Consider the following 17,871-nt stretch of genomic DNA (forward strand, 5'->3'; position numbering starts at 1 on the left):
AGCGATTAAAGCTCAAAGAATAGCTCTTAAAAGGAGCACGAACCGGACAGGTTAATGAGCTGCTCAGCGTCCAAACAGCACCTCAATCAACGCCCAGTGTAGCCTAAGTTCAACTGCATCTGTAAAAAGGCCCCGTGCAGTCGGAGTGTGTATTTGACCTTTTTTTTTTTTTTGCTGGTGGGGAGGAAGTGGCTTCACAGGCCTGCGCTATTCTTAAATGAATCGGAAACATCCAGACCTCTTGTCTCTTCATCGTTTTCCCATCTGCACGACACCGGGTTCTTTGGTCAGAAGTAATTCTGCTAGAAATAAGTCACGACCTTTAAAACATCATAGCTCAAGATCTGGAGTCAGAACTGAGTTTGAGTTAGGCTCAGCCAACTACAAGCTTGTTTATTGTTTATTTATGGGGGGGCGGGGAGGCAGTAATTGTGATTCCTGGCAGCCAGGGTTGTTTCAAGATGTAAAGAAATGAGGGATGTGAAACATGCTTTGTAAGCTGTGAAGTTTTAGTAACAAGAACAGATCTGCTCTCTTTCAGGGGTGCCACGAGGCATAGTTCCTCCGTGGAAAGATAAGAAGTCTTGGCTGCTTTCCAGCACCCACGGAGTTGCCGCGGAGCACGGCAGCAAGCACGGCCCGGCTTCTTCCAGGCTGACTCCTCCCCACCGGCCCGCGTCGGAGGCGGCGGGCGCGGGTCTCCCCTGCCCGCGGCCAGCTGGGGGTGAAGTCCCGAGCCGGGGCGGGGCGGGCCCGGGCCGCCCAGTTCCTGCTTCTATAAGCCGTGCCGGGGGCCGGCGGCGCCGCCACAAACGCCGGCACCGCGGGCGGCGCAGGATGGGCGCGCGCGGCGCCGCGAGCCCGCCGCGAGGCCCCGGGCCGCTCCTCGCCGCCCTCCTTCCGCTGGGGCTGCTGCTGCTGCCGCTGCCGCCGGGCTCGGACGCCGGAGCCGGCCGGCCGCCCCACCTCGTCTTCGTGCTGGCGGACGACCTGGGCTGGAACGACGTGGGCTTCCACGGCTCGGCCATCCGCACGCCGCGCCTGGACGCGCTGGCGGCTGGCGGGGTGCTGCTGGACAACTACTACACGCAGCCGCTGTGCACGCCCTCGCGGAGCCAGCTGCTCACCGGCCGCTACCAGGTACGCAGCGCCCCCGGCGCCCGCCCGGCCCGCGCGCCTCTCGAAAGTGGGCCCCGGACCCCGAGCGAGCCAGAACGGCCGGCTGCGTCCCGGGCCTGACCCTCGAAGGAGCGGCTTCTCTCACGGGCGGCGCCGCGCTCGCTCCTCCCAGGCCCGCAGCCCGCGGAGGTTCTGCGCATGCCCCGCGCCAGGGTGCCGTTCCCACCCCCCCAACCCCCCGCGTCCTTCCGCGCCCCACCGCTCCCCGGGGGTTTTCTGCCTTCGGTTTTCGGAAGGTCCCAGGAAGGGGCTTCTGGGCAATGCCAGCTGCGGGGCATTGCGAGTCAGTAGGCAGAAGACCCGAGTGGACTCTGCCTAGCGGCCTTCAAGTGGGAGGATGGAGAGAGAAGGGAGGGGCCCCCAGGAATGGAGCAGGGGGAGATGGGGAACCGGGAAAGCTGGGGTTCGGGGAGGCGGGGAGTGGTTAGGCAGTGGTGGGGGGAGGCGGTGGCGGGGGGAGGTAGGTGGGGGGCGCGTTAACAGGGAGGAAGAGCCCGCAGTGGGGCCGGTTTTGTTTCCCTGCGAACCCAGCGGTCCTACGTTAGGACTGCCCTACCAAAGGTTTAATTTTTCCAAGTTCTCAGCAGCCCTGGCATGAAAACCAGATTGATATTTCTTGGGCTGATGACTTTCCCCATCCAGGGATCAAACCGGGTCTCCTGCAGGCAGATTCTTTACCGTCTGAGCGACTAGGGAAGCCCCAGACAGCATTTTAAATACCTCTGAGACGCTTCTCCGTAGAGGTAGGGAAAGGTCAGCGTTACATATGATTTTAGTGAAGGCTGGGGTGGTGTGTGTGCAGTCAAGCACACGTTTTTTGCAGAGGCTTGCTGCTAGTCATGAGCTAATGCCTTTAGTGCTTTTCTGGATATGAGGTGATTTAAGACTTGGGCTGACAAAATCTTCTTCTGAAAATATCTAACTCTCTGAAGGCCTGCTCTGCCAATTTTTCCCAGAGCACAGAGTGCCTTATTGCTAATCTCAACCCTGAACTCCCCTCAGGGGGTACTGAAGGTCAGCAACTGTAGTGGCTTGTGACCCAATCCTTGTAGAGACAGATGGCAAGTGCCAGTCCTTAGTTGGCAGAATCACATAGCTAGAAAGTGGTAAAAAGCGTTGTGTGCCTTTCTTGTATCTGCTAGTCATCTCAGGCCTCTAAAATTGAATTTTTTTCTTAACCTGAATAAGATTGATGTTTTGTGATTATGACTATGAAAAATACAATAAACAGGTACTGCTTGAGAACACAAGCACACTTCCATATGTACTATTTATTCAACAGCCCCTTACTGTGATTTACAGGGATGTGCTTGAACCTTGTCCTTCCAAATCTGTGTTCATGTAGCCTTTCAGATCAACTCTAGCCTCCTGAGATCAAGGGAAGGGAAGGTTTGCATAGTGGTCTGAGACTTTTAGAAACAAAATATAAGACTGAAATGCAACTCAAGGTTTGCAGTGGAGGTAAAGGATGGTTCCCTTCACCATCAGCCCTAAGTACTTTCCACAGCTCTGACTGACTGCTACGTGGACTCAGGAGTCTCAGCTCTAATGCAGATCTCACCGTGGACCTTTTGTAGGAGTAAGGTGCATCTGAGTAAAGAGGGTAACCAAGGAAAGACAAAATCTGCCCAAATGGTTCTACATTTGATCTGAAATAAGAAAACTGATCTCAAATTGCAGAAGAATGGGAGGGTCATTTATTTCTCCAACTTCCTCCCTTCCAACAGTCTTGAACAGGAAAGCAAATACCACACTTTAAAAATTTGTTCATATAACTGACTGCTTTTGCCCCTGAGCGTTCTCCCTGATCAGTTACTAACATTTTATCTTTGCGGGGAAAACAAATTTGAGTGTTTAGACTACACTGAGGTTAAGAAGTGAAAGAAGGGTAAAGGCTGCTTACTCCAAAAGAGTTTAGAGACCACTCGCTGCAGCAACTAGCCTCCCCAAACATTTTGCTTGACTTTTCTCCCCTGTTTTATTCTGACTTCAAGAGACTCAGTTAGAAATTATCTTGGATGCAGGGTACGGCATGCTTGGGGCTGGTACACGGGGATGACCCAGAGAGATGTTGTGGGGAGGGGGGTGGGAGGGGGGTTCATGTTTGGGAACCCATGTACACCCGTGGTGGATTCATATCAATGTATGGCAAAACCAATATAGAATTGTAAAGTAAAATAAAAAATAAATAAATAAAGTTAAAAAAAAAGGAATTATCTTGGGTTAGTAAACATCTTCTTTTAAAATTATTTATTTTAATTGGAGGCTAATTACCTTACAATATCATGGTGGTTTTAGCCAAAGATGGAGAAGCTCTATACAGTCAGCAAAAATAAGACTGGGAGCTGACTGTGGCTCAGATCATGAACTCCTTATTGCCAAATTCAGACTTAAATTGAAGAAAGTGGGGAAAACCACTAGACCATTCACGTATGACCTAAATCAAATCCCTTATGATTATACAGTGGAAGTGAGAAATACATTTAAGGGACTAGATCCAATAGACAGAGTGCCTGATGATCTCGGGACAGAGGTTTGTGACATTGTACAGGACACATGGATCAAGACCATCCCCAAGAAAAAGAAATGCAAAAAGGCAAATTGGCTGTCTGAGGAAGGCTTACAAAAGCTGTGAATAGAAGAGAAGCAAAAAATAAAGGAGAAAAGGAAAGATATAATCATCTGAATGCAGAGTTCCAAAGAATAGCAGGAGAGATAAGAAAGCCTTCCTCAGTGATCAATGCAAAGAAATAGAGGAAAACAATAGAAAGGGAAAGACTAGAGATCTCTTCAAGAAAATTAGAGATGCCAAGGGAACATTTCATGCAAAAATGGGCTCAATAAGGACAGAAATGGTATGGACCCAACAGAAGGAGAAGATATTAAGAAGAGGTGGCAAGAATACACAGAAGAACTGTACAAAAAAGATTTTCATGACCCAGATAACCACAATGGTCTGATCACTCACCTAGAACCAGACATTGAAGTCAAGTGGGCCTTAGGAAGCATCACTACAAACAAAGCTAGTGGAGGTGATGGAATTCCAGTGGAGCTATTTCAAATCCTAAAAGATGATGCTGTGAAAGTGCTGCACTCAATATGTCAGCAAATTTGGAAAACTCAGCAGTGGCCACAGGACTGGAAAAGATCAGTTTTCATTGCAATCCCAAAGAAAGGCAATGCCAAAGAATGCTCAAACTACCGCACAATTGCACTCATCTCACATGCTAGTAAAGTAATGCTCAAAATTTTCCAAGCCAGGCTTCAGCAATACTTGAACCGTGAACTTCCAGATGTTCAAGCTGGTTTTCGAAAAGACAGAGGAATCAGAGATCAAATTGCCAACATCCGCTGGATCATGGAGAAAGCAAGAGAGTTCCAGGAAAACATCTATTTCTGTTTTATTGACTATGCCAAAGCCTTTGACTGTGTGGATCACAATAAACTGCGGAAAATTCTTCAAGCGATGACGACCTGACCTGCCTCTTGAGAAACCTGTATACAGATCGGGAAGTAACAGTTAGAACTGGACATGGAACAACAGACTGGTTCCAAATAGGAAAAGGAGTATGTCAAGGCTGTATATTGTCACCCTGCTTATTTACCTTATGTGCAGAGTACATCATGAGAAACGCTGGGCTGAAAGAAGCACAAGCTGGAATCAAGATTGCCAGGAGAAATATCAATAACCTCAGATATGCAGATGACACTACCCTTATGGCAGAAAGTGAAGAAGAACTAAAGAGCCTCTTGATGAAAGTGAAAGAGGAGAGTGAAAAAGTTGGCTTAAAGCTCAACATTCAGAAAACAAAGATCATGGCATCCGGTCCCATCACTTCATGGGAAATAGATGGGGAAACAGTGGAAACAGTGTCAGACTTTATTTTTTTGGGCTCCAAAATCACTGCAGATGGTGACTGCAGCCATGAAATTAAAAGACGCTTACTCCTTGGAAGGAAAGTTATGACCAGCCTAGATAGCATATTCAAAAGCAGAGACATTACTTTGCCAACAAAGGTCCATCTAGTCAAGGCTATAGTTTTTCCAGTGGTCATGTATGGATGTAAGAGTTGGACTGTGAAGAAAGCTGAGTGCTAAAGAATTGATGCTTTTGATCTGCGGTGCTGGAGAAGACTCTTGAGAGTCCCTTGGACTGCAAGGAAATCCAACCAGTGCATCCTAAAGGAAATCAGTCCTGAATATTCATTGGAAGGACTGATGCTGAAGCTGAAACTCCAATACTTTGGCCCACCTGAGGGGAATAGCTGAGTCATTGGAAAAGACCTTGATGCTGGGAAAGATTGAGGACAAGAGGAGAAGGGGACAACAGAGGATGAGATGGTTGGATGGCATCACCAACTCAATGGACATGAGTTTGGGTGAACTCCGGGAGTTGGTGATGGACAGGGAGGCCTGGCATGCTGTGGTTCATGAGGTCTCAAAGAGTCAGACACGACTGAGCGACTGAACTGAACTGACATGAATCAGCCACAGGTGTACGTGTGTCCCCCATCCCAAACCCCCCTCCCGCCTCCTTCCCCATCCTATCCCTTTGGGTTGTCCCAGTGTACTGGCTTTGAGTGCCCTGTTTCATGCATTGAACTTGGACTGGTGATCTATCATGTTTCAATGCTATTCTCTCAAATCATCCCACCCTTGCCTTCTCCCAGAGTCCAAAATTCTGTTCTTTATATATATCTATGTCTCTTTTGCTGTCTCACATATAGGGTCATCATTACCATCTTTCTAAATTCCATAATATGCATTAATATATTGTATTAGTGTTTTTCTTTCTTACTTCACTCTGTATAATAGGCTCCTTTTTCATCTACCTCATTAGAACTGATTCAAATGCGTCCTTTTTAATAGCTGAGTGATACTCCGTTGTGTATATGTACCACAGCTTTCTTATCCATTCGTCTGCCAATGAAGATCTAGGTTGCTTCCATGTCTTGGCTATTGTAAACAGTGCTGCGATGAACATTGGGGTACACGTGTCTCTTTCAATTCTGGTTTCCTCAGAGTGTATGTCTAGCAGTGGGATTACTGGGTCATATGGCAGATCTGTGTTCAGTTTTTTTTGGAATCTCCACCCTGTTCTCCATAGTGGCTGTACTAGTTTTTATTCCCACCAAGAGTGTAAGAGGGTTCCCTTTTCTCCACACCCTCTCCAGTATTTATTGCTTGTAGACTTTTGGATTGCAGCCATTCTGACCAGTGTGAGATAGAACTTCACTGTGGTCTTGATTTGCATTTCTCTGATAATGAGTGATGTGGAGCATCTTTTCATGTGTTTGTTAGCCATCCGTATGTCTTCTTCGGAGAAATGTCTGTTTAGTTCCTTGGCCCATTTTTTGATTGGGTTGTTTTTTTACTGGTATTGAGCTGCATAAGCTGTTTGTATATTTTTGAGATTAATTCTTTGTCAATTGCTTCATTTGCTATTATTTTCTCCTACTCTGAAGGTTGTCTTTTCACCTTGTTTATAGTTTCTTTCGTTGTGCAAAAGGTTTTAAGTTTAATTAGGTCCCATTTATTTATTTTTGCTTCTATTTCCATTACTCTGGGAGGTGGGTCATAGAGGATCTTGCTGTGATTTGCGTCAGAGAGTATTTTGCCTATGTTTTTCTCTAGGAGTTTTATAGATTCTGGTCTTAAATTTAGATTTTTACTCCATTTTGAGTTTATTTTTGTGTATGGTGTTAGAAAGTGTTCTAGTTTCATTCTTTTACGGGTGGTTGACTGGTTTTCCCAGCACCACTTGTTAAAGAGATTGTCTTTTCTCCATTGTATATTTTTTCCTTATTTATCAAAGGCAGGGTGTCCATAGGCGCGTGGATTTGTCTCTGGGCTTTCTATTTTGTTCCATTGATCTATATTTCTGTCTTTATGCCAGTACCATACTGTCTTGATGACTGTAACTTTGTAGTATAGTCAGAAGTCAGGCAGTTGATTCCTCCAGTTCCTTTCCTCTTTCTCAAGATTGCTTTGGCTATTTGAGGTTTTTTGTATTTCCATACAAATTGTGAAATTATTTGTTCTAGTTCTGTGAAAAATGCTGTTGGTAGCTTGACAGGGATTGCATTGAATCTATAGCTTAATAAGCATCTTCTTTTAAAAGAGTCAATATTTCTGGGTGAGCCAAGGAGCCTCACTGGCCTCAGATGCTATATTCTGGTACCATTCTAAGCATTTCACATGTGTTAATTCATTTAAGTCTTACAGCAACCCAGTGAAATAGGTCCTACTATTATCATCCCTATTTGATAACAAGGAAAATGATCAGGTGATTAAGAAACTTGCTCAAGGTCATGGGGCTGGTAAACTGTGGATCTGTGAATCTGTGAATCAGGATTTGACCCAGGCAGTATAGGTCTTTAACCATTACACTATCTTGCCTACTCAGACTTATTTAAAAATATCATTGCAAGAGCTGCTTCAGATTTACTAAATAATCTCTCTCTCTCTCTCTCTCTTTTTTTTTTTTTTAACATTTAGGTCATTCCTAAACATCTTGATGAGAAAAACAAATCCCCTACATTTCAAGTTAGGAATTCCCTATGTTAAATGTAAAGTGAAAATGGTGAGACAGGTTTTATTTCAAAATGAGTCATGTGTTTTGCATAATTTTAGACAATAAAATGAGGAAATTTGTTGACTCTTTCAAAATTAGATACTTGAAAGAACTGCTTAGTGGTCTTATCTGTGAACTTAGCACAGATAGAGATTCCCCCTTCCTTAATCATCAAACTTTAGATTAGAAAAGTGCAAAGTGATAAACAAGTTTTGAGTGATTGAACTTTGTATTCCCAAGAAATGCTGAGTTTTAGGTTTTAACTTATAAGAGTATTTATTGAAGCGGACTAGTAGAATTTTGAGATGTGGATTTCAGTCTTTGCCATGTCAGCCTTCAGACTCTGACCTCAAAGGACATGATTTTCCACATCTATAATATATGAGAGTTGGAGTGAGCTCTCAGGCTCTTTTTAGCTCTAGATTTCTTTGATTTTAAGACTCTTGTGTTCACTAGAGCAAATTTCTAACTTCAGAAAAGCATATATCGTACCCACTATCTCCACCTACTGGTAGAAAGAGAGATTAATCTTGCTCAGCAGTGTCTGCTTGGCAAGTTGCAGGAGCTGCTTGCTGTGAGGCTAGGAACTTGTTGAGAAAGGAATGTGAATTCGACCTTTTATTTTGAGACGTTTAATTTGCTCAGAATCCTCACATCTGAGACTTTTGCAGCTTGCATACGTTGGTGACGGTTGCCCAGAATATAGATGGAGGGGTGGGGGCAGTCGACAGCGGAGGAGCTGAGTAGTTCCTGCTGCTCCAGGGACTGGAATTCAGGTCTCTGGGCACTTTGGCTAGTTCTCTGCCCACAGTCTTATGACTCATTCATCCCCTATTTTAAAAATCTTTGAGAAATCTATATTTTATTTATATTTTGAATAGGAAATCCTATTCTAATTCCCCATATCCTTGCCAACACTGGTATATATTATATACTGAACCATTTTCAGACATATGATCTGTGAATATTTTTATCCCTATGTTTATCCTATGACAGTACCACATTATCTCTCTAAGGACAGATGTATGAGGGTACAAACTTGCAACAGGTAGTAAATAAGATTTAGAGATCCAATGCATAGCACAGTGGATACAGACAATAATATTGTATTATAAGCATGAGACTTGCTAGGAGAGTATAAGTTAATGATTCCAACCAGTAAAAGAAGACAATTATATAATATGATAGAAGTGCTAATTATCAGTACAATGGTGATCACATCTTAATGTATAAATGTATCAAATTAATATGAGACCCATCTTAAATTTATACAGTGTTATGTGTTGAATATATTTCAATAGAGAACACACATATCCTAAGCCAGGGATTGTGAGTTCATGTCTCACCTGGGGTACCAAAAAAATTAAAAAACACATGTAATAAAGATGTTTATAAAAGTGGGAGAATAAGTAAATAAAAATCCTTCAACTTTTCTAATAGACTTTGTATACCACTTTTAGTTAGAACCAAAGACTTGAAAATCCTGAATTTCCTTATTCTTGCAACTTGACTTTATTTGCTACAAAATGTTCATTACGTCTCTGCACTCCCAGTTCACATTTTAAGTGTGGCTGGCTGTTCTCAAGGCGACTTCCCCGCTAGGTTGCCCTGCTTGTCTCTGACCCAGAGAAGCACCTGATGTTGAGCAACTAAATGAATGACTTTGCTAAGCGCTTTAACACTTGTGTGTTTCCTGAAAGAGCTCACTGTCTTAACTGCATAGGGTTGACAGGTCATTTCTAGTGCCCTGGCTTCCTTTTTAAGAAATTAAAAGGATGAAAGGGTCACAAAACTGGTAAGCCTTTATAGAAGCAATTCCTTCGGGGTGGGGGGGGGAACCAAAACAGAGTAACTTTGGTCCTCACCTGGGAACATTCTTACCTTGGGAACTGAGGGGGCCACTCCACCAGCACTCTATAAACCTTGGCAGAGGATAAAAGCAATGAAAGTGATGCCAAGGTTTCATTCTTAAGGGACCCATGCCACATTTCTCTTCATCACTTTGATAAGCTGACAAGACACTTTCACGCCTTTTCACTCATGCCTGTAGCAGAACCTTGGACAGGAAATCTAGGAAGGAGGCTGTGTGGGAGCATGGTGGGTGATATTTGACTTTTGCTTCTAGTTTGCTTTAAGAGTGTGAGCAGGGAAGACCCCACAGCTGCAGGCAGAAGAGGGCGTTGCTCACCGCGGTGTGGAAAGAGGAAGCAGCTCTGTCTAGGCAGGCTCTCGCCTCGCTGCGGCTTTCCCTCACTGCCTCATTCCTCGTGTCCTGTCTGCTCAGTCTCGGGCAGCTCTGCAAGTGCATGCTCCTCAGCGTCTCCTGTCCCTGGTCGCCTCTCCCTGACTCTAAGAAGTGGGGCAAAGAGGAGTCAGGAGTTGGAAGAAAGGGACGGAGTCTCAGGAGAAGTGGTCACCCATTGCCTGCCTGTGCTCAGCCGCTTCATCACGTTCAACTCTTTGCGCGCCTACGGACTAGAGCCCACGAGGCTCCACTGTCCGTGGGATTCTGCAGGCAAGAGCACTGGAGTGGGTTGCTGTGCCCTCCTCCAGGGCATCTTCCCCACGCAGGGATCAAACCCATCATTCTTACGTCTTCTGCATGGGCAGGCAGGTTCTTTACCACTAGCACCACCTGGCAAGCCCAGTCACACGTTAGGAGTGTTCATATGACTTACTTCCCTGGTGGCTCAGCTGGTAAAGAATCTGCCTGCAATGCAAGAGACCTGGGCTTGATCCATGGGTTGGGAAGATCCCCTGGAGAAGGGAAAGGCTGCCCATTCCAGTATCCTGGCCTGGAGAATTCCATGGACTGCATAGTCCAGTGGGTCGCAAAGAGTTGGACACGACTGAGCGACCCTCACTCGCTTATGACTTATTGCCGAGTTATCCAAGGAGTGAGCCACAAGAGGAGCATGTAGTCCAGAGGCCACTGGGGCCTCCGAAGAGAAAGCACTTGCTGGTCTTTATTCCTGTGCTCATTTGAGGGGAGGAGTAAAGGATGCGTCCGCTTCATACTGACAAACAAGACGGCTGCCCTCTACAACAAACACATCAGGGCTTCATTGAAGGAAGGGGAGGGGGGCGTGGAGGGGGGATGACTTGCTCTGATGGGTCTTTTGTTTTTACTGAAGCTGTGTTCTTTCTCAGCCTAGTCTGAGCCCGGAGGCATTTTCCTAAGAGGGAAGGGGCAACTGGAGTCCTTAGTCTGCAAATGTTGAAGATATTTTTTTAAATCAAATTTTTACCTTTTTTACTTCCCAAATAATGGGAAAAGGGAATAAAAAGTTCAGAGTTGAGTGGAATATGAATTGTTGACTTACAAGATTTTTAGGTTGGTTGACACTTGGTTTGTTATTCCAAGAATCACTCTGAGCATAAGGTGTTACTGTCTGGTAGCTCTGTTTCCTTGTTCATATCACTTTTCTAAAAATTCTTTTTCCTCCATATTGTCCTTCCTTTTCATTCTGGGCTCTTGACTGGATTTATAATTTAAACAGGAAGGCAGTGAAACAGCGTTTGCCTTGTTTATTCCTTTTGAAAACAACATCCCTTTGTGGTTTAGTCAGAGATTTACACTCTTCACTAATCAACACCAAAATAAATAGACCCTCAAAACTGTCAGTGACGCCAGCCAGTTCTGCAGCCGAGTTCTGAAGGACTAGGCCAGATGGCAAAGCCAGGCCCCCAGCACACATAACGTGTGTTCTGTCGCTCTCGGCGTCCGCAGTGCGGGCAGCTGACCACTTTTTAGAAGGCTAAGTGGGAGGGAGCAGATTCTCCTCTATCCATTTGTTCAGGGATAAACCCTAAGGTGGCATAAGTGGTACTCAGCCATGGTTAAAACCTGTAGTGCTCTGGCCCAGGCCCAGGCTGGCACTTCTGAACTCCTGGCTGGCCCCCAGCATGTTCTGTGATTGTGTTCTGGTCATGAAGCTCTCCTTTAGGCTCCCTGGTGTATAACGTGAAAGAGCAGAGCTGCCCATTTTTTCGGAATTTTCAAGTATTGCAGCAGGAGGTGTTGCCCAAATACAGGGCTGCAGTGAGTTCATCGTGCTCAGGTCAGACTGACAGGCGGAATCCTGCTCTGTTCCCCTGGATGTTATCTCGACACTACTGAGGTTCAGAGAAATAGCATCCATTGCCAGTACACACACATGCAGGAAAACTTTGCTTTTCATGTCAAGTTTTGACTTTAGACTTCCACCTTGTTCACCTGCAAAGAGATTTTTGGCTCTTTGAAAATTCATAACTGCATTGTCAAAGTGCTAATTCGATCTAACAAACCAAATATCCTTCTGTCATTTGGAGACTGGAGTAAGAAATGGCAACCCACTCCAGTATTCTTGCCTGGAAAAACACCATGGACAGGAAAGCCTGGTAGGCTGCAGTGCTTGGGGTTGCAAAGAGTTGGACACAGCTGAGCACACACACATGCCATGTATGCAGCAGGGTCTCCCTGGCTCTTGGGAGAGCATATTATAAAAGAGTAACTGAAATCCAGTGCTCTGAGCTTCAATAGATCCTTAATCCACAGACTGCCTATGAGATTCTGATGTGGGAGCCATCCTTTCTCCTCCCCTTCCAGGAGAGTGTTTGTTTTTTTTTTAATTCTCAGGAGACCACCCTGATAGTATATTCAAGGTCTACATGGGACAGAATAACTTACAGGGTCAAATACATGTTTACATGCAGCAAAATATGTAAACAAAGATTTCTCATCAGTTTTCTCATAGAAAGCACCCAGAGACAAGCCAGGTCCTTGACTAACTCTGCAGACTCTTTGCCTTTGTGGAGGGAATTCTTGACATTCAAGTAAAATCTTAGGAGAAGCTGTTTTTTGAGGCTTTGTTTAATGAAGAAGAGACAGCTACAGAGAGAAAGTAACCTCTTTGGACTCTCCTATACTATCCGTAGGACCCTCTCCATTCAATGCCTACTCTCCAAACACTGAAGGCAAATGTTAGAATGGAGTTGTTTTAGATGCTGTTGTGTTGCAAAGGGGATGCTTGTTTTTTCTTTTGATTCTTCTTGGTGCTTTATTACCATCCTGTCCTGTGAAGCATGGCTCTACAGTTCGGTGCTAAACCCAAGCGCAGTTCTGTGTTTGCCTGTTTACAACTTCTCTACACACTACAGCTTCCTCACTTCAAACAGTGTGTGAACAAACCAAAAATGTGTTTTCGGCTGTGATCCAGACTTTGGCTTCCGCTCCCCGAGTCATGCCATAAAAATGCTCTGTCGAATAAATTCTCGGGAACTGAAAAGAACGTTCCCTGCTCCACAGGATTTTAGATAATAGAGGAGGCTTCACTGACCACCTGGAGTGGTGCCCGTGGCCTTGGAAGAGCAAATCACACAGCATCCCCTGGCAGTGCTTTACAGCGACCGGAGATCAAGTGATGGATGAACTTTCCATTTAAAGAAATTTGCACATAATGTTTATCTCCACTGGGTCTTTTGAACTCCGTAAAATGTTGTCTTTCCGTATCCTCTACTGTTGCCAGTTAGTATAGATTATGAAGTTTTTGAAGCCAGGATTAATTTTCTATTGAGTAAACTTCTAGTGTTAACCATGGACAGAATCCTATTATTTGAGGGGTGTGTGTATGTGTGTGTGTGTGTGTGTGTGTGTGTGTGTGCATGCTTGTGTATGTTTAGAGAGTGATGTCTCCCTTTCCCAGCCTGCATATAGGCACATCCTTATGATTCAGGATCCTGGTTGGAAAGAGATGACATATTCCAATTAGGATCATTTAGGGAGAGTTTATTCACAAAGGGACTATTTTTATTTTATTTTACCTTTTTAGTTTTTTAGTTGCAGCATGTGCGATCCAGCTCCCTGACCAGGTATTGAACCTGGGCCCCCTGACATGGGAACTTGGAGTCTTAACCAGTGGACCACCAGGGAGGTCCCAGGAGCTATTTTTAAAAGGTGTGAATGTGTTGGGGAAACAAAGAGATAGTGTATGACTCATAGGAGCTGTTGCTACTCCTAGACCAGAAGGGAAGGAAAGGAAGAGGAGAGACCAGAACCTGGAAACAGAGAATCCTGTTGAGAAGGCCACTTTCAGAATGGCCTGCAGAATGCAGATAACCTGGCCACTCGGGGCCATTCATCTCTTCCCTCCCTCCAATCCCTGTCTCAATTCCCCATTGACTGAACCCAGTCAGAACCAGGAGGTGCAGAAGGTTTTTGATTTGGCCCCGGTAGGTCGATTTCCCAGGCTGAAAACAGAACAAAAGGCAAATTGGGGATTTGGAGGGCAAATGAAGGGCATCAGGAACATATCCCAGCATAGACGTCCAGTTATTCCTAGGGAGGGCACAAAATAGCTTTATTGAGGTATAATTGACATGCACTAGATGTTAGTCACTCAGTTGTATCCAACTCTTTGGGACTCCATGGAAAAAAGTAGCCCTTCATGCTCCTCTGTCCATGGAATTCTCCAGGCAAGAATACTGGAGTGGGTAGCCATTCCCTTCTTCAAGGGATCTTCCCAACCCAAGGATCGAACCTGGCTTTTCTGCACCGATGCAGATTCTTTACCATCTGAACTACCAGGGAAGCAATAAACTGCATATAATTCAACTATACAGTTTGATAAGTTTTGATATGTATATGCCTGTGAAGCCGTTATCACACCAAGTTAGCAAACATATTATCACCTTCAAAATAAACTCACTTTAACATTTATGATATTCCACATGGTCCTTATAGGAGGGCATGGAAAGATATCATGAAATCAAGCAATAGCAAATACATTTCCAAGAGGATTGGCTCTGGACAGGCACACAAAAAAATAAAATTCAAGACAATGTCAAAGTTTATGAGAAAGCTATTTAATAGTAAGTAGTTTGTAATACATTAAAAAAAATTGTTTGAAGGTTTTTGTTTTGTTTCTGTGTTTACTTCATATCTGTTTATTGCCATGAATTTAAAACAAAGCATGTACCTGCTTAAAAATTGAAGACTGCATAGAGCTTATGTTTATGTGGTTATCCCTTTCAAACTTTACCATGTTAAAAATTAAAATAAAAATTTTAAATATTTTTTAATTCATTGAAAAATGACAATAATAATTCTATTACATATTAACATAGATAGCTTAGGGAAAATAGGCTATTTTGTGTTTTCCAAAACAAAAGAATTATGCAAGAAGAGTGATCGCTGTTTTATATTTTTGTATGTTTTCTATGAATAGAAACTAGCTAGTTTATGACATTACATCTGCTTCTGTGTTCAACTAGTGCAATAAAGTTGACCCTTGAACAGCATGAGTTCAAACTGTAAGGGTCCACTTATATGGGGATTTTGTTTACTAAATATGTACTATGATGCTGCATGACCTGTGGTTGGTTAAATCCCTGGATGCAACCGACTATAAAGTTATACTCAGATTTTCAACTGCTTGGAGGTTAGTGCCCCGTCCCCCCAGTTGGTGAAAGATTAACCATATAGTTTTGGTAAGTTGTTGAAGAACGTCTAGCTTCACATAGACATATAGTTGGCAAAGGAGGGTTATTTTAATGGCCTTTTCATATACTTGTAGACATTCTATTTTAATATTATTCCAAGACTCAACACATGATCATTTCTTAAAGTTGGTTGTATGGTGCTTGCCCCCTAGGCAGACTTGTATGAACCACCCCTAACCTGTCGGGTGGGTGGCCATTTTCTTTTCTAAAGAAAAAATTGGTCACTGTCTTTTGAAATTATGGTTTCTATAAGGTAGAATAAGAAATGCAAATCCTCACCTTCATTATGCCCTTTAAAAACCTCAAGACTTAAAAATTATAGAAGCTTCTTCTAATCAAACACCAGCTTTTCACAAGCATAGGAATTAGAATACTTTTTCCTTGATAGATCCACACTTCATATTATAGCTACCCTTTTGAAGTAGGAAGTGAAAACTTAACGGTTTCTAACATAATTCCTGGATAAATATTTGTAGAAACTATCTAACATTTGTTAGAGTACTTTTATTCATTTCTTTCAAAATCTTATTTATGTCTATTACCTTATTTGAATAAGTGATTAAAATGCCTTTTATTAAATGCCTTAAACTGGTACAGAAACAGAATTAAACATTCAGGTCCACAGATATGTCCAGTAAATTAGGCAACCACTTTATCTGCTTGTTTAGAATGTTTCAACATCATTAATCCATAATTTTATGTTTATCTCTTTTAAGATCCACACAGGTTTACAGCATCAAATAATCTGGCCCTGTCAGCCCAGCTGCATTCCTTTGGATGAAAAACTCCTGCCCCAGCTTCTAAAAGAAGCAGGCTACGCTACCCACATGGTTGGAAAGTGGCACCTGGGAATGTACCGGAAAGAATGTCTTCCAACACGCCGAGGATTCGATACCTACTTTGGTAATGGAAATGCAGCTCTCTCATAAAACACGTGAAACGATCAGAAACTTGACGGCAGGATGCATCAGTCGGTAGCGCTGCGGGGCCCCAGCCTCAGCGCGCTCCGGGCGCGCGGGACAGCAGCCGCCTTCCCGGGGTTCTGTTCAGCACACGGGGTCCTTTGAAGAGGCCGCGGTCTCCGTGTCAGAGGCCGCGGTGCTGTCAGAGAACTCTATGACTGAAAGGGGATGAGACTGAGTTTTTGAAAAAAAGTTGCAGGCAAAACTCAATACAAGAATATTTCCTTCACAAAGTTCAGAATATTCTTTTCTCCTCATGAACTGTGTTCAAAGGTTTTGTTTAGTTTTGTTTTTCCTGGAGATAAAAAGATTCTTTTCCATTGGTATCCTTTCTCCATTCTGTGAGATCTGTTTTTGAAATCACTACATTGGGGAAGATAGAGTAAATAAATAAAATGGGAGGGTAAATAACAAATGTTAACAGAAGAGATAAGCAGTAATAAATATTTTATGGGTGTGATAGCCCTGTAAAAATAAACGTAAAGCCTGTAGTTTGTTTTAAAATATGCTCTCTTTAAACCTATTACAAACCATACTGTAACAGCCTGTTTATCTGTTTATCTTGCCAGGGGCTATATATCTTTCTATCAAGTTCTTTTCATATTTTGCTTTCTGCCTAGCTAGAATATTCTGTTTTATCTGTCTAGCTGTTTAGCTTGCTACCAACTTCCCACTTGTCTCTTCATTTATTTACAACCTGCTGTATCCAAAAGAGAACACAAGCTGAATGTAAGTTTTTAAGAAATAAATAGAATAAAAAATCAGTGAGTAGAAAAAGATGGAATAGTTGCATGGCACTGAATTACTTAGAAACAAAACAAAACAGCTGCATGGCTGTAGGTGGACTTCACACTGAACTCTGAGATTTGAGACTTCTTATGTCCAAAGGGGAAAAAAAAAGCAGTCCATAAGAGTCATATTATTTATAAGTTAAATGGAAACCAGATGTTCAGGAAGAGTAAAGCATTTTCTGGCTCTCAGACCTGAGAGAAATTTCTCCTTTGGGAGAAAGTAAGGTGGACAGCATCCTCAGAAACACCATTTTTGTAACAAAACAGTGGTTGTCTTGTAGATGTTTCTTGAAGCATTGTCTTTTACTCAAGCTAGAGCCAGAGCACCTGAGTCCATTTTGGTTAAAGGGATGATCGAGGGTGATATCAATGCAATCAGAGCTCACAGCTCTGTCGTGCCTGGTTGGAACCAGGGTTAAGTTCGAGATGCAAGGATCCAGACATGAGACTGTGTCCTGTTCCCATCTCAGTTCTCTAGCAGACATTGCTAATCACCATGCCTTCTTTCTTTCTTTCTCTTAAATATGTATTTATTTATTTGGCCGTTTCTGGTCTTAGTTGTGGCATGTGGGGTCTTAGTTCCCCACATAGGGATTGAACCTGGGTCTCCCTGCATTGAGAGTGCAGAGTCTTAACTGCTAGATCACCAGGGAAGTTCCTCATGCCTTCTTTCTTAGTGAACCTGGATATATTCTCAGTATCCTTAAAGAGCCATTAAAAAATAGGACTTGGTTGTAAGACCTCTTTGTCGTCTTGGATATTCTAAAGGAAAAAACAGCCTCTACAGCCTTTGACAGTTTTCACTCAGGCCTTTGAAAAATGATGGATCGATACCTATACTCTGTAAACTGGAAGAATTATAGATATTAAATTGTTTTTATTAAAA

The 17,871-nt window shown here is 43.4% G+C and overlaps 1 protein-coding gene across 1 annotated transcript in view; it reads left to right on the forward strand.

Moving 5' to 3' along the window:
- The first annotated feature begins 370 nt into the window (after positions 1-370).
- ARSB (arylsulfatase B) overlaps positions 371-17,871 on the forward strand; it is a 165,214-nt gene continuing 147,713 nt past the window's right edge. Inside the window, exons 1-2 of the mRNA XM_040225906.1 lie at positions 371-1,140; positions 15,949-16,135. Coding sequence (XP_040081840.1) covers positions 838-1,140; positions 15,949-16,135 — 490 coding nt within the window. The 5' untranslated portion in view covers positions 371-837. The remainder of the gene's footprint in view (positions 1,141-15,948; positions 16,136-17,871) is intronic.

The sequence above is a fragment of the Oryx dammah genome, unplaced genomic scaffold, assembly GCF_014754425.2.
Source record: "Oryx dammah isolate SB20612 unplaced genomic scaffold, SCBI_Odam_1.1 HiC_scaffold_26, whole genome shotgun sequence".
In the NCBI taxonomy this organism is placed as follows: Eukaryota; Metazoa; Chordata; class Mammalia; order Artiodactyla; family Bovidae; genus Oryx; species Oryx dammah.